Genomic DNA, 21,157 nt, shown 5'->3' with positions numbered 1-21,157 from the left:
GACAAAGAGAGAGCGAGCGACCGACAGAGAGAGAGCGAGCGACCGACAGAGAGAGCGAGCGAGCGACCGACAGAGAGCGAGCGACCGACAGAGAGAGAGCGAGCGAGCGACCGACAGAGAGAGAGCGAGCGACCGACAGAGAGAGCGAGCGAGCGAGAGAGCCGACAGAGAGAGAGCGAGCGACCGAGAGAGAGCGCGAGAGAGAGCGACAGAGAGAGCGAGCGACAGAGAGAGAGCGAGCGACAGAGAGAGAGCGAGCGACCGAGAGAGAGAGCGACGACCGACAGAGAGAGAGAGCGACCGACAGAGAGAGAGAGCGAGCGACCGACAGAGAGAGAGAGCGAGCGACCGACAGAGAGAGAGAGCGAGCGAGACCGACAGAGAGAGAGCGAGCGACCGACAGAGAGAGAGCGAGCGAGACCGACAGAGAGAGAGCGAGCGACCGACAGAGAGAGAGCGAGCGACCGACAGAGAGAGAGCGAGCGACCGACAGAGAGAGAGCGAGCGACCGACAGAGAGAGAGCGAACCGACAGAGAGAGAGCGAGCGACCGACAGAGAGAGAGAGCGAGCGACCGACAGAGAGAGAGCGAGCGACCGACAGAGAGAGAGAGCGAGCGACCGACAGAGAGAGAGCGACCGACCGACAGAGAGAGAGCGAGCGACCGACAGAGAAGCGAGCGAGCGACCGACAGAGAGAGCGAGCGACCGACAGAGAGAGCGAGCGAGCGAGAGAGAGCGACCGACAGAGAGAGCGAGCGACCGACAGAGAGCGACGAGGCGACCGACCGAGAGAGAGAGAACGAGCGAGCGACCGACAGAGAACGAGCGAGCGACCGACAGAGAGAGAGCGAGCGACCGACAGAGAAGCGAGCGACAGAGAGAGAGCGAGCGAGTGACAGAGAGAGAGAGACCGACAGACAGAGAGAGAGCGAGCGACCGAGAGAGAGAGAGACAGAGAGAGAGCGAGCGACAGAGAGAGAGAGCGAGCGACCGACAGAGAGAGAGAGCGAGCGACCGAGAGAGAGAGAGCGAGCGACCGACCGAGAGAGAGCGAGCGAGCGACCGAGAGAGAGAGCGAGCGACCGAGAGAGAGAGCGAGCGACCGAGAGAGAGAGCGAGCGACCGAGAGAGAGAGCGAGCGACCGAGAGAGAGAGAGCGAGCGACCGAGAGAGCGAGCGACCGAGAGAGAGAGCGAGCGACCGAGAGGAGAGCGACCGAGAGAGAGAGCGACCGAGAGGGAGAGCGACCGAGAGGGAGAGAGCGACAGACAGTGAGAGAGAGAGCGACAGACCGTGAGAGAGAGAGCGACAGACCGTGAGAGAGAGAGCGACAGACCGTGAGAGAGAGAGCGACGGACCGTGAGAGAGAGAGCGACAGACCGTGAGAGAGAGAGCGACAGACAGTGAGAGAGCGACAGACCGTGAGAGAGAGAGCGACAGACCGTGAGAGAGAGCGACAGACCGTGAGAGAGAGCGACAGACCGTGAGAGAGAGCGACGACCGTGAGAGAGAGAGCGACAGACCGTGAGAGAGAGAGCGACGGACCGTGAGAGAGAGAGCGACAGACCGTGAGAGAGAGAGCGATGGACCGTGAGAGAGAGAGCGACGGACCGTGAGAGAGAGAGCGACAGACAGTGAGAGAGAGAGAGCGACAGACAGAGAGAGACAGAGAGAGAGCGACAGACAGAGAGAGACAGTGAGAGAGCGACCGACCGACAGACAGAGAGCGAGCGACCGACCGACAGAGAGAGAGAGAGCGACCGACAGAGAGAGCGAGCGACAGAGAGAGCGAGCGACCGACCGACAGAGAGAGAGAGACCGACCGACCGACAGAGAGAGCCCGAGCGAGCGACCGACAGAGAGAGAGCGACCGACCGACCGACCGACAGAGAGAGCGAGCGGCGACCGACAGAGAGACCAGAGTGACCGACCGACAGAGAGAGAGCGAGCGACAGCCAGTGACAGAGAGAGAGAGCGACCGACAGACCGACCGACAGAGAGAGCGAGCGAGCGAGCGACAGTGAGAGAGCGAGAGCGACCGACAGACAGAGAGCGAGCGACCGACAGACAGAGAGCGAGCGACCGACCGACAGAGAGAGCGAGCGACCGACAGAGAGAGCGAGCGACCGACCGAGAGAGCGAGCGACCGACCGAGAGAGCGAGCGACCGACCGAGAGAGCGAGCGACCGAGAGAGCGAGCGACCGACCGAGAGAGCGAGCGACCGAGAGAGCGAGTGACCGACCGAGAGAGCGACCGACCGACAGAGAGAGCGACAGCGACAGACAGAGAGCGACAGACAGTGAGAGAGCGACAGACAGTGAGAGAGCGACAGACAGTGAGAGAGCGACCGGCAGTGAGAGAGCGACCGACAGTGAGAGAGCGACCGGCAGTGAGAGAGCGACCGGCAGTGAGAGAGCGACCGACAGTGAGAGAGCGACCGACAGTGAGAGAGCGACCGGCAGTGAGAGAGCGACCGACAGTGAGAGAGCGACCGACAGTGAGAGAGAGAGACCGACAGTGAGAGAGAGACCGACAGTGAGAGAGAGACCGACAGTGAGAGAGAGAGACCGACAGTGAGAGAGAGAGAGACCGACAGCGCGACCGACAGCGAGAGAGAGAGAGACCGACAGCGCGACCGACAGCGCGACCGACAGCGCGACCGACAGCGCGACCGACAGCGAGACCGACAGCGCGAGAGAGCGACAGACAGCGAGAGAGCGACAGACAGCGAGAGAGCGACAGACAGCGAGAGAGCGACAGACAGCGAGAGAGCGACAGACAGCGAGAGAGAGCGACAGACAGTGAGAGAGCGACAGACAGTGAGAGAGCGACAGACAGTGAGAGAGCGACAGACAGTGAGAGAGCGACAGACAGTGAGAGAGCGACAGCGACAGACAGTGAGAGAGCGACAGCGACAGACAGTGAGAGAGCGACAGACAGTGAGAGCGACAGACAGAGACAGAGAGACAGAGAGAGAGAATATCTGTCCATTTCCCTACATGGAAATTTAAAGCAGAGCCAATAAAATTCTACCACATTCACACAAAGACTTTAGCAACGTCCTTGGAAAAGCATTCCTTCCTAGGAGGATGATCTGTGATAACAGCAGAAACACAGAATACATCAAAGCAGATTATTGGCGTATGTACCTTCACACTGCTCTTTGTTTTCCATGTTTCACTGTATTCATTTAGTGCCAGTGGAATACTTATCATGTATCATTAAACAGGATTGACTGGAGACCCTGGCTCTACCGGAGGCCTTAAAGTCAACTGGAATGGTGTCACACAAGTTCCTAAAGTACTACTAGACGTTCCTTTAAAGTTGCAGTGGGGACCTTGTAGGCAGGCCAAGATATTATGTCCTAGTTTTCAGGTTACATTTATATTTCAATTCAACAACTGAAAATGTCATTTATTTTTAAAGATGATTTTTCTTTTCATTACTCAAATTCCAATTGACTTATTGAATTGAAGGGAGTTGAAAAGGAAGGTGTATGGTAAACCAGGTATGTGACCCCTTATTGGGATGGAAGACCTCTCCTACAGTACAGTACCTTCTCTGTGACGGTACGGGCACACTCTATGAGCTCTCTCTTGGTGTAACTGTCTGAGGGGGTGATCTGCAGCGCTCCAGCCTTCTGCACCAGGAAGATACAGCCGTGACCCAGCTCCTGGACACCAGCCTTGATTTGGAAACCAATCTGGAGGGAGACAGTACCAGCATAGAAGACACCAATCAACCCAAGACATAACTTAATACTAACCTAATAAGATGACAAAATAAAGATTGAATTAATCTCTCCGGTTGTACATTTGAATCCAGGTATTCTGGTACCAGGTTTGTTGAGTAGAAAGCAGATTAGAGTGACATAGTAGTCAAATTGGGACAATAGAGATGGGTGGATAGATGGATGGGATTGACTATAGTGTTTGGATACCTCCTGGGGTTCTACAGTGTGTGCGGCCAGACGTCCCTGCAGGGCCAGCTGGCTGTAGTCTGTGGTCACCCGAGAGGCCAGACCCCCCAGCTCCTCTGGACACGTCACAGACTTGGTCATCTAGAGGACAGAAAGACCAGTCAACATTAACACCAGACTTACTGAATCCTTGAAAGGAATAGAGAAAACTATACAACACAGAGCCTGCTGGAGGACGTTTGTGGATGACTTGTGGTCCACAGGAAGAAAAAGGGGTGGAGTCCTGAAACAAGACGTTTGGATAATTCTTTCAACGAATGTTGGCTATGTTACCGCAAAGCACTTTGTGACAAATGTTGTCGTAAAGAGGGCTTTATAAATACAATTATATTGATTGATCGCTCTCGAGATAAATTGTTAAACAAAAATAAATAGTTATTTCCATCTGAATGTAATTTACCATTTCCTGGGCGGTGACCGCAATGGCCTTGGAGTATTTCACCATGGTAGTCTGGTAGTCTACAAACGATCCTTCTGGTTCAGGAGAGGTCCCCTCGTCCAGCTGAGAGGAAACAAACATAGAAAACCCTTACTCCACCAGAAATAAACCCTCATTCAAACATGAAAAAATAAATAACATTCTAACCCCCCCAAAAATCAAAAATCAACCCCTTTTCAACTAAACATACAAAACCTTATTCTAACTAAAAACCAACTCTTAAACAACCCTTAAGCCAAACATACAACCCTTATTCAACCTTCATTATGAACTCTCTTGGCATACTGAACTGTTTTAACATAGTTCCTTACTAACATCTTCCTGGCAAAGTATCAACCTTCAGAATATGATCATGAATATGCACATTAGCTCATTCCAATCCATCATTAGCATATCAGTCTGTAAATATACTGTCACTTATTAGACACCCGTCGTTATGATGTCAGCCACTTTACCACAACACAGAGTAAGACACAAATGGTTCCCACATGGATGCTTCTGGCACGCTGGCTGGAATGTGTACTGACGATAATAGTGATAGACTGGTATCCACTATGTTAAATCCTGTAATTCACCTCCACTACAAATGCCGGTTAAAGAACGCTGTTATCTCAGCAAATTATCTCAACAGATTATCCCCATTTATTCAAGTCAGACACATTCATACAGAGTTCATAGGAATGTACATTAATGTACATTAATGCACTCTTTCCTCTGGTCTAAAAAAATATCCCAATGCCCCAGGGCAGTGATTAGGGACACTGCCCTGTGTAGGGTGCCGTCTTTCGGATGGGACGTTAAACGGGTGTCCTGACTCTCTGAGGTCATTAAAGATCCCATGGCACTTTTCGTGAGAGTAGGGGTGTTAACACCAGTGTCCTGGCTAAATTCCAATTTGGCCCTCAATCACACGGTCACCTAATAATCCCCAGTTTACAATTGTCTCATTCATCCCACTCCTCTCCCCTGTAACTTTCCCCAGGTTGTTGCTGCAAATGAGAAAGTGTCAACTTATCTGGTCAAATAACGGATAAATAAATCAAATAAAAATGACATAAACCGCAGCATAGATGCAGATTGGAGACAAACACAGCACGTCAGATTCTACAGCTTGGCCCAGACCACTTGTTGAGAGAGACATGCAACAAGATGTTTCAGCATTCAAGGCTTCTTCTTCCTACACAGCCAAATATATTGAATCTTTACAATGCAACTGATAATGGCAAAAGCACTCTCTATCCCTCTCATTGTCAGTCCTACAACATGGAGCGGTGTTGCTGCATCATCCACCATACCCCACTCATCCTGCCCATGGAATCCACCATACCCCACTCATCCTGCCCATGGAATCCACCATACCCCACTCATCCTGCCCATGGAATCCACCATACCCCACTCATCCTGCCCATGGAATCCACCATACCCCACTCATCCTGCCCATGGAATCCACCATACCCCACTCATCCTGCCCATGGAATCCACCATCCTGCCCACCCACCATACCCCACTCATCCTGCCCATGGAATCCACCATACCCCACTCATCCTGCCCATGGAATCCACCATACCCCACTCATCCTGCCCATGGAATCCACCATACCCCACTCATCCTGCCCATGGAATCCACCATACCCCACTCATCCTGCCCATGGAATCCACCATACCCATCCTGCCCATGGAATCCACCATCATCCTGCCCATGGAATCCACCATACCCCACTCATCCTGCCCATGGAATCCACCATACCCCACTCATCCTGCCCATGGAATCCACCATACCCCACTCATCCTGCCCATGGAATCCACCATACCCCACTCATCCTGCCCATGGAATCCACCATACCCCACTCATCCTGCCCATGGAATCCACCATACCCCACTCATCCTGCCCATGGAATCCACCATACCCCACTCATCCTGCCCATGGAATCCACCATACCCCACTCATCCTGCCCATGGAATCCACCATACCCCACTCATCCTGCCCATGGAATCCATACCCCACCCTGCCCATGGAATCACCATCCTCATCCTGCCCATGGAATCCACCATACCCCACTCATCCTGCCCATGGAATCCACCATACCCCACTCATCCTGCCCATGGAATCCACCATACCCCACTCATCCTGCCCATGGAATCCACCATACCCCACTCATCCTGCCCATGGAATCCACCATACCCCACTCCTGCCCATGGAATCCACCATACCCCTCATCCTGCCCATGGAATCCACCATACCCCACTCATCCTGCCCCCACCATACCCCACTCACCCCCACCACCATCCCCACCCCTGCCCCCGTCACCCCCACTCACCCTGCCCCCGTCACCCCCACTCACCCTGCCCCCGTCACCCCCACTCACCCTGCCCCCGTCACCCCCACTCACCCTGCCCCCGTCACCCCCACTCACCCTGCCCCCGTCACCCCCACCCTCATCCTGCCCATGGAATCCACCATACCCCACTCATCCTGCCCATGGAATCCACCATACCCCACTCATCCTGCCCATGGAATCCACCATACCCCACTCATCCTGCCCATGGAATCCACCATACCCCATTCCCCGCCCCCCGTCATCCTGCCCATGGAATCCACCATACCCCACTCATCCCGCCCCCGTCACCCCCACTCATCCCTGCCCATGGAATCCACCATACCCCACTCATCCTGCCCCCCCCCCACTCACCCTGCCCATGGAATCCACCATACCCCACTCATCCTGCCCATGGAATCCACCATACCCCACTCATCCTGCCCCCCGTCACCCCCACTCACCCTGCCCATGGAATCCACCATACCCCACTCATCCTGCCCATGGAATCCACCATACCCCACTCATCCTGCCCCCCGTCACCCCCACTCACCCTGCCCATGGAATCCACCCCCCACTCATCCTGCCCCCACCCTGCCCATTGAATCCACCATACCCCACTCATCCTGCCCCCGTCACACCCACTCACCCTGCCCATGGAATCCACCATACCCCACTCATCCTGCCCCCCATCACCCCCACTCACCCTGCCCATTGAATCCACCATACCCCCCTCATCCTGCCCCCCGTCACACCCACTCACCCTGCCCATGGAATCCACCATACCCCACTCATCCTGCCCCCCGTCACCCCCACTCACCCTGCCCATGGAATCCACCATACCCCACTCATCCTGCCCCCCGTCACCCCCACTCACCCTGCCCATGGAATCCACCATACCCCACTCATCCTGCCCCCATCACCCCCACTCACCCTGCCCATGGAATCCACCATACCCCACTCATCCTGCCCCCCGTCACCCCCACTCACCCTGCCCATGGAATCCACCATACCCCACTCATCCTGCCCCCCGTCACACCCACTCACCCTGCCCATGGAATCCACCATACCCCACTCATCCTGCCCCCCGTCACGCCCACTCACCCTGCCCATGGCCTCAGCAATGGAGTCCACCATGGCGCCCACCATACCCCCTTCGCTGGCGGCCTCGTTCAGGGTCACCATGATGTCATCCACCGCCTCCCTCATCAGCTGAGCAGCCTCCGCTATGGCATCATGGGTATGGGATGCCTTCATACAGACAGAGATACATACACTTATGTTGGAGTCATTAAAACAATTTTTTCAACCACTCCACAAATTTCTTGTTAACAAAATATAGTTTTGCCAAGTGGGTTAGGACATTTACCTTATGTATGACACAAGTCATTTTTCCAACAATTGTTTACAGATTCTTTCACTATCACAATTCCGGTGGGTCAGAAGTTTGTTTATATACACTGAGTTGAGTGCCTTTAAACAGCATGGAAAATTCCAGAAAATTATGTCATTGTTTTAGAAGCTTCTGATGGGCTAATTGACATCATTTGAGTCAATTGGAGGTCTACCTGTGGGTGTATTTCAAGGCCTACCTTGAAACTCAGTACCTCTTTGCTTTACATCTTGGGTGAATCCAAAGAAATCAGAAAATACCCCCCAAAAAATGTTTAGACCTCCACAAGTCTGGTTCATCCTTGGGAGAAATTTCCAAACACCTGAAGGTACCACGTGTATCTGTACAAACAATAGTACGCAAGTATTAACACCATGGGACCACGCAGGAAGGAGACGCCTTCTGTCTCCTAGAGATGAACGTACTTTGGTGTGAAAAGTGCAAATCAATCCCAGAACAACAGCAAAGGACCCTGTGAAGAAGCTGGAGGGAACAGGTACAAAATGATCTATATCCACAGTAAAATGAGTCCTATATCGACATAACCCGAAAGGCCGTTCAGCAAGGAAGAAGCCACTGCTCCTGAACCGCCATAAAAAAGCCGGACTACGGTTTGCAACTGCACATGGGGACAAAGATCTTACTTTTTGGAGAAATGCCCTCTGGTCTGATGAAACAAAGAAATAGAACTGTTTGGCCATAATAACCATCGTTATGTTTGGAGGAAAAAGGGGGAAGCTTGCAAGCCAAAGAACACCATCCCAACCGTGAAGCACAGGGGTGGCAGCATCATGTTGTGGGGGTGCTTTGCTGCAGGAGGAACTGGTGCACTTCACAAAATAGATGGCATCATGAGGGAGGAAAATTAGGTGGATATATTGAAGCGATATATTGAAGCAACATATCAAGACTTGGTCACAAATGGGTCTTCCAAATGGACAATGACCCCAAGCATACTTCCAAAGTTGTGGCAAAATGGCTTAAGGACAACAAAATAAAGGTATTGGAGTGGCCATCACAAAGCCCTGACCTCAATCACATAGAACATTTGTGGACAGAACTGAAAAAGAGTGTGCGAGCAAGGAGGCCTATAAACTTGACTCAGTTACACCAGCTCTATAAGGAGGAATGGGCCAAAATTCACTCAACTTATTGTGGGAAGCTTGTGGAAGGCTATCTGAACTGTTTGACCCAAGTGCAACAATTTAAAGGCAATGCTGCCAAATACTAATTGAGTGTATGTAAACTTCTGACCTCTGGGAATGTGATGAAAGAAATAAAAGCTTAAATGAGGGTTCACCCAGGGGTAGGGTTGGGCCATACATCCTATTTTAAGGTATGGATCCACATACCCGTATGGATTTTTACAATAGGGTCTATGATGATATGCTGATACAGTGATAAATACATGGAAAGTAGGAATGAAAGTTGGATTACTTCACTGTCGGTTTTGTCCTAGTTGAGTATAAAACAAATATTATGGAAAAAGACCATTAAAAACACTACTCATAAAACAGGTTTAGAACTTGTATTACTCAGATACTTCAAAATACCATCAAATACTGACATAAATGAGAAAAATATTGTGACATGATATTTTGGCCCTATCGCCCATATTGTTCCATACCTTGGGGTTTCCTCCTCCCTCCTTGGCTGCGTAGATCATCTGCAGGGCGGACTCTGCCAGGGTCTTAGTCTGGTCCAGGAAGGTCATCTGCTGCTGGTGGTCCTGCAGCTTGGACGCCACGCCCACCGATGTCCTGATCAGAGGCTCAAAGTAGCCCGCCAGCTGGGTCACCTGGGATGGAAAGGGGTCAAGGGTCAGAGGTTAAATGTGTCAGACTGATTATTGTTGCGTTCCAGATCATCATAACATTTAAAAAACCTGGAACGCAGCTATTGACTGCCCCTGATAGGTGATATAGACCTAGTATTGGTAACAGTGATGATACTGCAACTAGTTACCTTATGTCCTAGTTGGGCAGCTTCCCCTCTGGCAGCTGTAGATATTGGGTCGATTAGGTATCCAATCTCTTGTACTGTGGACGTCAGCTGCTCTTGCAAGGCCTGATGGGATTGATCAGAGTAAAATAATTTCAACATTGGTCATTATGCAAGGCATGTTGTGGTTCTGTGGCAATTCTAACGCTCCCTGTCCAAACTGCTTTTAACTTCATTCAAATGGCAGATCAAAGATCCTGATCAAAGATCCCACTAACGGACAGAGAGATTGAGAGAGATGGGTAAAGGGAGAGAAGGATAGATAGAGAGAGAATGAGGGGGGCTGTGGGTCAGCAAAGCGTGTAGTGTCTCATTAACGATCATTACCTCCAGTGAGATGTCATCCCTGCTGGCCAGGTTCTGGCTGACTGCGGCTAGCGAGGCCTGCTCAATGTTCCGGATACATCTGTTGATGTTATCTATGGAGTAGTCACACTCCCTCTGGCCTGGAGCCTTGTCCCTGAGAGGCAGACAGAGAGAAATAGAGAGGGAAAGAGGATGAAATAAATATAAAGAGCATGTTTATCTATGTCAGCTCGCAGGCATCCAACAGGATCAGAGAGATCTGGAGAGATGGTGAATTCTAACAAACCATGAGTAAGCCGATCAACAACCAAATCAGCCAATCAGAGATAAAGGATGTAGATTATGGTCTTGTCCAACCTCTGAAGGTTATTATAACTGCTTATCACAACTTAATGAGTTATAACAGTTGTCCATGTCCAGGCCAGTAAGAGGTGCAGTGCTGTCACTGTGCTAACCTGATGGCCGTGATGAGACCTTTGATGGAGTCGGACACAGTCCGAGAGTGTCCAGCCAGGACCGACCAGGTGGGTGGGTCTTTGGGGTTAATAACCAGTGAACGTGCAGTCTTCAGCAGGTGGGTGGAGCTGTCCAGCATGGAGCGAGCTGATTGGAGGATGGGCTCCTGAGCGGCAGAGCCCTGCACCAAAACAAACAAAAGAAAGATTAACATCTCCATGACAACCATGAAAAATAAACTGTTGAAAGTAAACGTTTTCTACACCCACAATGTCATTGCAGTTTGTCTCACAGAGTTCAAAATAAGGTTTCAACTTTCACACAAGTTGAACGGAGCACCATGTTTAGAAATGGCCAGAAGTGTGTAGTCGTGCCTCATTGCTGATCTGAGCAGGGATGCTGGCGAACTCTGGATTAGACGCAAACGCTGTGAGGTTCTCAACAGCCTCTATGAGAGGAACTGTGGCCACCAGACACGTGTTCCTATTCTCCTGAGAGAAATCACCATCCAGAGCCTGGAGGGAAAGAAATGGAGAAACACAGGTCAATATACACGTAATGGGCCAGTCTATCAGTAAAAAAAACTCATTGGAGTCAGCAGTCTTACCTTTATAGTTTTGACCAGGTTGGCTGTGCTGTTGGCCACCTCCTTGGCAGACTGGACAAACTGTCTCTTGGCTGTGGGGTTGGCTGTCTTGGAGGAGGCCAGGCGACAGGCGTTACAAAGAGCTGATGTGTGCTTTGCTACGATGGTGGCAGACGACAGCACCTGAAAACACCCACCATAACAGTCTCAGAAAGCCAAACCCTAAATGGGAACATTGGTACGTGGTGGGAGGCGACAGCACCTGAAAACACCCACCATAACAGTCTCAGAAAGCCAAACCCTAAATGGGAACATTGGTACGTGGTGGGAGGCGACAGCACCTGAAAACACCCACCATAACAGTCTCAGAAAGCCAAACCCTAAATGGGAACATTGGTACGTGGTGGGAGGCGACCCGGATGTCTAGGCAGATGAACCATAACACGTCAGATGAAGGATAACAACAAACAAATCAGCAGCTCGGGATTTTTCTAAAGTAGATGACAAGAGATAAACATGACAGAGGGAACACCTGATGGCTCATAAACATCTCATTTCAATAGACTCTTCAAATCAACCCAAGGCGACTAGTTAGTAAACAAATAAAACCAAACAAACCTGTGTTATTATGTCCCAACTGACCTGTGAGGGGCTGCTGTCCGGATCCACCAGGTTCTGACAGGCCATCTGGATCGCCTGATTGGCTCGTTCAAACTGGATGGCGTCGACCAACCCCTGATGCCCTGCCTGACTGTTGGGGTCAGACACGCCCACGAGGTAGGAGGCCTGAGAAGAGAGGACAGGAGGAGAGACTTCAACATACTGTAGAACCAGACGTGGCTGTCATAGTAGCAGAAAACAGGTAGGCTACAATGTTAGCAGCTTAAATAGCAGCTTTTTACTGAACACAGCATCTGGTCGACACACAGATGGACAGAGCTTTACTCATGTGTGGTATATTGATGTAGTAAGGGAAAACCCAGAAATGGTCAGTGGTGGAAAAACAGAGGTCCACACTACTCTCTTTCTACACTAGCACAACACTCCCTAGCTCAAGCAGAGCACACACAGGGTGCTCACATTTTCACACAGTATGACACACAGTATGTCTGGTAGGTCCAAAGCAGGTACTTGGTAGCATGTCCTAACCTGTCCTGCAGCCTCAGTGAGCCCACACAGGGCCTTGGAGGCCAGTCCCACACAGCCCCCAAACGCTGGCACATCCCCGGTTTTACAGTTGTGAGAAATGCCAGCCATGGACTCTCCCAGGACCTGAAAGAAGAGGGGGAACAGAGGAGAAGAGCAGAAGGGAGGGAGCTGTAGCATTCCTCAGCCAGGCAGGTCACCGCTCTCTCTCTGCTCTCCCTCCCATCTCTCCATCTCTACTCGTTTCCATCTGTCTGGAGGTTGTGGTTATGCTTGCTCTTTCAGCAGCGCTCAGGGTCATGGCCCTCCCTACCTTGGAGTTCTCCATGACGCTCTCGATGCAGTGGAAGTAGGAGAGGTTGCTGACTGGCTCGTTGGGGTTGGCTAACATTCCTTTCACCGCCTGAGGGGAGAGGGAAAACATCTCTTAACATCTACAAGGGAACTTGATAATTTAACTAAAACCAAAGGAACCCATTATAGATACAACTTAAATGAGCAACATGAAAACATTCTCCTAGAGCGCTCCCATAATCTATACATTTAACATAACCCACTTTAATGACGCTGCTACAGATGACACTGCTTTTACTAACACCATTACTGCTCCAACTAACACTCCTGCTACCACCACTATGACTGCAGCTGTTATCAGTAAAGCTAAATGTTACTGATGTAAGCTATTGATGTTGATGGTACCTCCAGCTCTCGTAGGGCATTGTCACACTCCTTCTGTCCCGGGGCCTGCTGTGTGGCCAGTGTGATTAGCTGGTTAATGCTCTCTGTCACTGCTCTGAAACACAGGATGGGAGGGAGAGGAGTGAGAGAGGGGAGAGCCCGAGTGAGAGAGCCCGAGAGAGAGAGAGCCCGAGAGAGAGAGAGCCCGAGAGAGAGAGAGCCTGAGAGAGACCAAGAGAGAGAGAGAACCTGAGTGAGAGCCTGAGAGAGACCGAGAGAGGGGAGAGCCCGAGTGAGAGAGCCCGAGAGAGAGAGAGACCGAGAGAGAGAGAGAGCCTGAGAGAGACCGAGAGAGAGAGAAACCGAGAGAGAGACCGAAAGAAGTTCAAAATGAGAGGCACTTAGACTAGCGTTCAGCTCCATTACACAAACACAAGGTCCCAGGCTCCATTGGTTTCAAATCTAATATTGTGCTCTGGGGGTCCATCTGGTCTCTCCCCTCCTCCCTCTCTCACTCTTTTTTTCAGCAGAATTCCAGCAGGCTTCAGTGAGCCAGTCAGACATTTCAGTCACACACCTCCCTCTTAACCTTCCAATTACCAGACAGGAAATTAACAGCCTCCACAAGCCTGAATGGAGACAGCACTTCATCTACCACCTAGGAGGACATTTCTGCTGTGAAGTGGAGCTACACTGGAGGTGTGAGATTGAGAAGTGCATGTGTGTCACATCAAAAGCCTTGTCCCTTCCTACGGCACAGTGAAACCTCCCATTGCTTTGGCCCTGGCATAAGCGTATTGTAACACATTGCAAAACTGGAATTAACTGTGGGTGGAAAATCTCCTGTTCTAAATCCAACAAGACATAATAAATAACCAATCAACAGGTGTGGTATTGTGAGAGCCCACATAGAGGGCAGTGTATGGTAGGTACCTTGCAGCAGCAGCCAGAAGGTTCTTGGCGTTAGCTGCCCCAGGGTCTACAGACAGAGACTTGGCTGCCAGGAGCAGCTTGCTGGAAGCCATGGAGATGTTCTTCAGGTTACCTATCACCTGGATCTGCTCATCTTTCCTCTACAACATCCACAGCAGAATCACCAGTTATTACAAGTCATAAACACTAGTTGTAAATCAGTCATATACAAAAGTCATACAGAAAGGGCATGAAATGTTGCTAGTCATTTAGAGAGTCTAAATTAACCCAAATCTGCCTCGTAAGTGATCCCCTCAGAGCGATGTAGTGCTAATCAACGCTGAATGTAACCTTTATTTAACTAGGTAAGCCAGTTAAGAACAAATTATTATTTACAATGACGGCCTACAATGGTCAAACCCAGATGACACTGGGCCAATTGTGCGCCACCCTATGGGAATCCCAATCCCGGACGGTTGCGATACAGCCTGGAATCGAACCAGGGTCTGTAGTGACACTCCTAGCACTGAGATACAGTGCCTTAGACCGCTGCACCACTTGGAAGCCCTGTGCAACTGACTATCCCTGGTCCTCCTATCCATCAGTCAGATGAATAGGAGAATGGTGCGTGGGCTGTTTTCTAGCTGCACCATGCTTAACATGTATCTTGTTCCCCTCAAACTCTGTTCTAAACATAGACTCTCTGGTTCCAACTCTGCTGCTGGCAGTTCCTGCAGTCACCTGGGTCTGATTTGGTAATCAGTGTCATGCCACTAAGATTTCCTCCTTCCTTATTAGCAAGGCAGCCCGGAAAAGACCTTCAACTGTCATCTTATTTAGACTAAATTTAACAGACCGCCGCTCTGAGGCAATTCAATTAATTATCTGTATCTATAAGGAAAGTTAATCAACAAATAGATAGACTGATGGTTGGCCAAGCTATGACTTTTGAGGCCAATTGGTCAACTTCTCCTCCTCTATTTTCCATCATATCAGCTTTGATAAATTATACAGTTGGTTCTTACGTCCAAAAGGTGATGAAGAGGCTTATGTAAATAAATGAATCACACTAAAACAGTCAAATCCAGTATGGTGCCTGGTTTGAGTTCATTAGGCACAAAACAAAACTGCGTGGAACGGGGAGGCACTATGTGAACTTGTCAATAAGAAAGGTTCATTATGGTTTCCATTGCGATGGTGTGGTGTGGTGTGGTGTGGTGTGCCCTAACGAACACGTTCCAGGTTCAGTACCACACAGACAGACCACTGTGACTGCACCTGAGTGTGCCCAGCCATCTCAATGCCAGTGTCCAGGAACTCTAACGAACACGTTCCAGGTTCAGTACCACACAGACAGACCACTGTGACTGCACCTGAGTGTGCCCAACCATCTCAATGCCAGCGTCCAGGAACTCTAACGAACACGTTCCAGGTTCAGTACCACACAGACAGACCACTGTGACTGCACCTGAGTGTGCCCAGCCATCTCAATGCCGGCGTCCAGGAACTCTAACGAACACGTTCCAGGTTCAGTACCACACAGACAGACCACTGTGACTGCACCTGAGTGTGCCCAGCCATCTCAATGCCGGCGTCCAGGAACTCATCAAAGTCTTCGCTAAACTTCCCAGATGCGTCTGCGAGCTGGGTGCTGGAGCCGCGGGAGGCGTGGACCACGTCTCCTGCTGATTGGTTCAGATCTGCTGCGGTCTGGTTCAGCTCGCTCTGGGCCTCCTGGAATGACCTGGTGGATGGAGGGAGCTACAGAGAGAGAAAGATAAGAGACAGAAAAACATAGAGAGACAACAAAGACAGCCATAGCGAGTCAGGTTGTGGTGCAATAAATGTAAGTTTGGTTTAAAACATTTGATAAGTGTTTGACCTAGCGGCAGTTTTAAATCAATAAACGGGTGATTAACTCTGGAGTAATCAGTGGCTTGACGTGAATGTTTTTTCAATAAAGTAACCTTTACTTAAGGAAGTGTAGAACTTACCGTTTCTCCCAGCAGTTTCTTGCTGGCCTCTCCAATGCTCCTGAGGGCCATGTCCACATCCTTCTGGCCAGGCAGGCAGTTGACACAGTTATTCAGAGAGTGGGACACAGCCTTGGCCACCTGAAGCAGAGAGAACAGGTGTGTGTGAGCACAGGTGTGCATGTGTGTGTTTGTGAGCATGCCTGCGTGTGTGTCAAGTGTGATCATTCATGTGCGAACGGAGTTGTTTTCCACAGTAGTGATGTTGCTGAGCTGCAATCACAATCTTAAAATGCTAATGAGCCAAGAAGCATAGCGGAGTAATTGATGTTCCTAATTTGCACTTCTGTTTCCAACAGAACATATGCCAACCAATATGTCTGTGTCCCTGTGGGGCCTAGCAACAGAACAGGAGTTGTGCTGCTGAAAGGATTACTGAATGCACAACTAGGACTACCTGAAAAGATAAAAAGAGACAATTGAAGCCTTTTATTTGGTAAGATTTGAAAGAGATCATCATCCAAAGAGGAATTCAAGGACTTTCATTGGACTCCATTCAAAACCAAAGGGATCTTCACCACCATGTAAAATGGGTCCTATTTTTCTCTCATTTACAAAGGAACAGAACAAACACCACAATACTATGTCCAGTCTGTCCCTTTATCTGCAGTAGCATCTATAGATGCATCATTTATTCATCTGGTGGGAAGGTTATATGGGGAGGACCAGGCATTAATAATTGATGTGTGTTTAAAGTTGTGAATCTCCTGCTACAGCAGGCAGAGGATGAACACCTCACTGTGTTTGACAGGTGATCAGTGTTTTGTTCAGCTGGGCTGATAAAATGTGAACTATTATTTGTCTACAAAAAGTTCTTTATTTTACAACCAGATACTGAAGTTGTGAGAAGTGATCTGTGGAAGCTCTACAATAAAAATAGTTGCCTCCCACTTGACCTTCAGTGTAACACAAGCCAAGACTTTCTGAATAAAAGTGGTGATATTAAAACTCAAGTAGCCCTTTGGTTGTCTAAGGGCACCAACCACAGCCAACTCCATTCAGACAGGACAATTATACTGAACAGATGGAAAATATGGATGTTAGCAGAGCCATATACAGTTGAAGTCAGAAGTTAACAAACACCTTAGCCAAATACATTTAAACTCAGTTTTTCACAATTCCTGACATTTAATCCTAGTAATAATTCCCTTTCTTAGGTCAGTTAGGATCACCACTTTATTTTAAGAATGCGAAATGTCAAAATAATAGGAGAGAGAATGATTTATTTCAGCTTTCATTTCTTCCATCACATTCCCAGTGGGTCAGAAGTTAATACACTCAATTAGTATTTGGTAGCATTGCCTTTAAATTGTTTAACTTGGGTCAAACATTTTGGGTAGCCTTCCACAAGCTTCCCACAATAAGTTGGGTGAATTTTGTCCCTTCCCTCCTGACAGAGTTTGTAATCCTCCTTACTCACACACACTTTTTCAGTTCTGCCCACAAATTTTCTACGTGATTGAGGTCGGGGCTTTGTGATGGCCACTCCAATACCTTGACTTTGTTGTTCTGTAGCCATTTTGCCACAACTTTGGAAGTATGCTTGGGGTCATTGTCCACTTGGAAGACCCATTTGTGACCAAGCTTTAACTTCCTGACTGATTTCTTGAGATGTTGCTTCAATATATCCACCTTATTTTGTGAAGTGCACCAGTCCCTCCTGCAGCAAAGCACCCCCACAACATGATGCAGCCACTCATGTGCTTCACGGTTGGGATGGTGTTCTTCAGCTTGCAAGCTTCCCCCCTTTTCCTCCCAACATAACGATGGTCATTATGGCCAAACAGTTCTATTTTTGTTCCATCAGACCAAAGGACATTTCTCCAAAAAGTATGATCTTTGTGGCTTCTTCCTTGCTGAACGGTCTTTCAGGTTATGTCGATATAGGACTAGTTTTACTGTGGATATAGATACTTTTGTACCCGTTTCCTCCAGCATCTTAACAAGATTATTGCTGTTGTTCTGGGATTGATTTGCACTTCTTGCAACAAAGTACGTTCATCTCTAGGAGACAGAACGCTTCTCCTTCTTGAGCAGTATGATGGCTGCGTGGTCCCATGGTCTTTATACTTGCGTACTATTGTTTGTACAGATGAACGTGATACCTTCAGGCGTTTGGAAATTGCTCCCAAGGATGAACCGGACTTGTGGAGGTCTACAATTTATTTTCTGAGGTCTTGGCTGATTTCTTTTGATTTTCCCATGATGTCAAGCAAAGAGGCACCGAGTTTGGTGGTAGGCCTTGAAATACATCCACAGGTACACCTCCAATTGACTCAAATGATGTCAATTAGCCCATCAGAAGCTTCTAAAGCCATGAAATCATTTTCTGGAATTTTCCAAGCTGTTTAAAGGCACAGTCAACTTAGTGTACATAAACTTCTGACCCACTGGAATTGTGATACAGTGAAATATAAGTGAAAGAATCTGTAAGTAAACAATTGTTGGGAAAATGACTTGTATCATGCACTAAGTATATGTCCTAAGTATATGTCCTGACTTGTCAAAATTACAGTTTGTGAACAAGAAATTTGTGGAGTGGTTGAAAAACTAGTTTTAATGACTCCAACCTAAGTGTATGTAAACTTCTGACTTCAACTGTCCATACAAATAGCAGAGCCTTTTATAGAGATATTCAGTCGTGGCCAAAAGTTTTAAGAACGACACAAATATTAATTTTCACAAAGTCTGCTGCCTCAGTTTGTATGATGGCAATTTGCATATACTCCAGAATGTTATGAAGAGTGATCAGATGAATCGCAATTAATTGCCAAGTCCCTCTTTGCCATGCAAATGAACTGAATCACCCAAAAAACATTTCCACTGCATTTCAGCTCTGCCACAATGATCATGTCAGTGATTCTCTCATTAACACAGGTGTGAGTGTTGACGAGGACAAGGCTGGAGATCACTCTGTCATGCTGATTGAGTTCGAATAACAGACTGGAAGCTTCAAAAGGAGGGTGGTGCTTGGAATCATTGTTCTTCCTCTGTCAATCATGGTTACCTGCAAGGAAACAAGTGCCATCATCATTGCTTTGCACAAAAAGGGCTTCCTGGGCGCCCAGGAAAGTCCAGCAAGCGCCAGGACCGTCTCCTAAAGTTGATTCAGCTGCAGGATCGGGGAACCACCAGTACAGAGCTTGCTCAGGAATGGCAGCAGGCAAGATGTGAGTGCATCTGCACGCACAGTGAGGCAAAATACTTTTGGAGGACGGCCTGGTGTCAAGAAGGGCAGCAAAGAAGCCACTTCTCTCCAGGAAAAACATAAGGGACAGACTGATATTCTGCAAAAGGTACAGAGATTGGACTGCTGAGGACTGGGGTAAAGTAATTTTCTCTGATGGTTTGGGGCATCTGGAATAAAGCTTGTCCAGAGAAGACAAAGTGAGCGCTATCAGTGTCATGCCGACAGTAAAACATCAAGAGACATGTGTGGGGTTGCTTCTCAGCCAAGGGAGTGGGCTCACTCACAATTTTGCCTAAGAACACAGCCATGAATAAAGAATGGTACCAACACGTCCTCTGAGAGCAACTTCTCCCAACCATCCAGGAACAGTTTGGTGACAAACAATGCCTTTCCAAGCATGATGGAGCACCTTGCCATGGGGCAAAAGTGATAACTAAGTGGCTCAGGGAACAAAACATGGATATTTTGGGTCCATGGCCAGGAAACTCCCCAAACCTTGATCCCATTGAGAACTTGTGTTCAATCCTCAAGAGGCGGGTGGACAAACAAAACCCCACAAATTCTGACAAACTCCAAGCATTGATTATGCAAGATGGGCTGCCATCAGTCAGGATGTGGCCCAGAAGTTAATTGACAACATGCCAGGGCAGATTGCAGAGGTCTTGAAAAAGAAGGGTCAACACTGCAAATATTGAGTCTTTGCATCAACTTCATGTAATTATCAATAAAAGCCTTTGACACTTATGAACTGCTTGTAATTATACTTCAGTATTCCATAGTAACATCTGACAAAAATATCTAGATACTGAAGCAGCAAACTTTGTGGAAATTAATATTTGTGTCATTCTAAAATTTTTGGGCCAGGACTGTACAGTAGCTTCATCCCTATATGGCTCTGCGCGTTCTTGTACTGAAGTCCCCCACTCACCTGGGCTAGCCTCTGCTGGCTCTCTGAGTCACCGGGAGAGACCAGGGCCTGCTTGGCCTCATGGATCAGCATGGCCGAACCTTCCATAACATCACAGGCTGAATCCAACATGGACGCCGCTGCCTGAGGGTTGGTGGTAGAGGCTGCCACACCCCGCGCTGCCTGGGCTAGAGTCTTCAGGGCCTGGGCTGTCTCTCTGGCTGCTAACCCTGGAGGAAAATATACAGATGGTGAGTAGGGGTTGGAATGCTACAAATAAAAGAAGAGTTATTAAGGAAGTAGCTCCCCACTGCCGCACGGCAAGCTCTCTCTCTCCACTGACGCGCGGAAAGCTCTCTCTCTACACTGCCGCGCGGAAAGCTCTCTCCCCACTGCCACACGGCAAGCGGTACCGATGCACCAAGTCTGGAACCAACAGGACCCCCAAACATCCACATACAATCAGAAGATTGAATTAAGCCTTAATAAATGCATTTTATGAACTCCGATATCCATAGCCCTCTCATGTTGACAGTGTGCTATACCAGGTAGCAAGAGCCTCTGGTTTAGTTTCATAAGGTCTAAACTATGACTGCCTCAACAAGGGAATGCAACATTTCAGCTTCAACACAACACATTGGGGAGGAATCTAGTAAATTGAATCAGCTTGCATTACCCCATTAATCTAGACAAGATTACTGAAGGAATGTCACATCTATTGAAGTAGGGGAAGGATTTCTTCTGCTTTAGTCTTTGTGCTACTTTCCAGAGAGTAAAGGTTGAATCTAATCTACTATTGACCTTGAAGCATCAAA

General features: G+C 48.9%; 1 protein-coding gene across 1 annotated transcript in view; it reads right to left on the bottom strand.

Moving 5' to 3' along the window:
• LOC118381325 (talin-2-like) overlaps positions 1 to 21,157 on the bottom strand; it is a 146,772-nt gene that overhangs the window by 31,875 nt on the left and 93,740 nt on the right. The window contains exons 28-45 of the mRNA XM_052485071.1: positions 20,364 to 20,572; positions 16,207 to 16,326; positions 15,776 to 15,973; positions 14,234 to 14,373; positions 13,322 to 13,415; positions 12,936 to 13,025; positions 12,626 to 12,748; positions 12,119 to 12,262; positions 11,498 to 11,659; positions 11,265 to 11,405; positions 10,890 to 11,071; positions 10,456 to 10,588; positions 10,093 to 10,194; positions 9,755 to 9,925; positions 7,839 to 7,985; positions 4,382 to 4,483; positions 3,943 to 4,062; positions 3,559 to 3,705 (exon numbers count right to left, since the gene is read on the bottom strand). Coding sequence (XP_052341031.1) covers positions 3,559 to 3,705; positions 3,943 to 4,062; positions 4,382 to 4,483; positions 7,839 to 7,985; positions 9,755 to 9,925; positions 10,093 to 10,194; positions 10,456 to 10,588; positions 10,890 to 11,071; positions 11,265 to 11,405; positions 11,498 to 11,659; positions 12,119 to 12,262; positions 12,626 to 12,748; positions 12,936 to 13,025; positions 13,322 to 13,415; positions 14,234 to 14,373; positions 15,776 to 15,973; positions 16,207 to 16,326; positions 20,364 to 20,572 — 2,525 coding nt within the window. The remainder of the gene's footprint in view (positions 1 to 3,558; positions 3,706 to 3,942; positions 4,063 to 4,381; positions 4,484 to 7,838; positions 7,986 to 9,754; positions 9,926 to 10,092; positions 10,195 to 10,455; positions 10,589 to 10,889; positions 11,072 to 11,264; positions 11,406 to 11,497; positions 11,660 to 12,118; positions 12,263 to 12,625; positions 12,749 to 12,935; positions 13,026 to 13,321; positions 13,416 to 14,233; positions 14,374 to 15,775; positions 15,974 to 16,206; positions 16,327 to 20,363; positions 20,573 to 21,157) is intronic.

This window comes from Oncorhynchus keta, chromosome 2, assembly GCF_023373465.1.
Source record: "Oncorhynchus keta strain PuntledgeMale-10-30-2019 chromosome 2, Oket_V2, whole genome shotgun sequence".
NCBI classification, from domain to species: Eukaryota; Metazoa; Chordata; class Actinopteri; order Salmoniformes; family Salmonidae; genus Oncorhynchus; species Oncorhynchus keta.
This window is presented reverse-complemented; position numbering and strand designations above follow the sequence as displayed.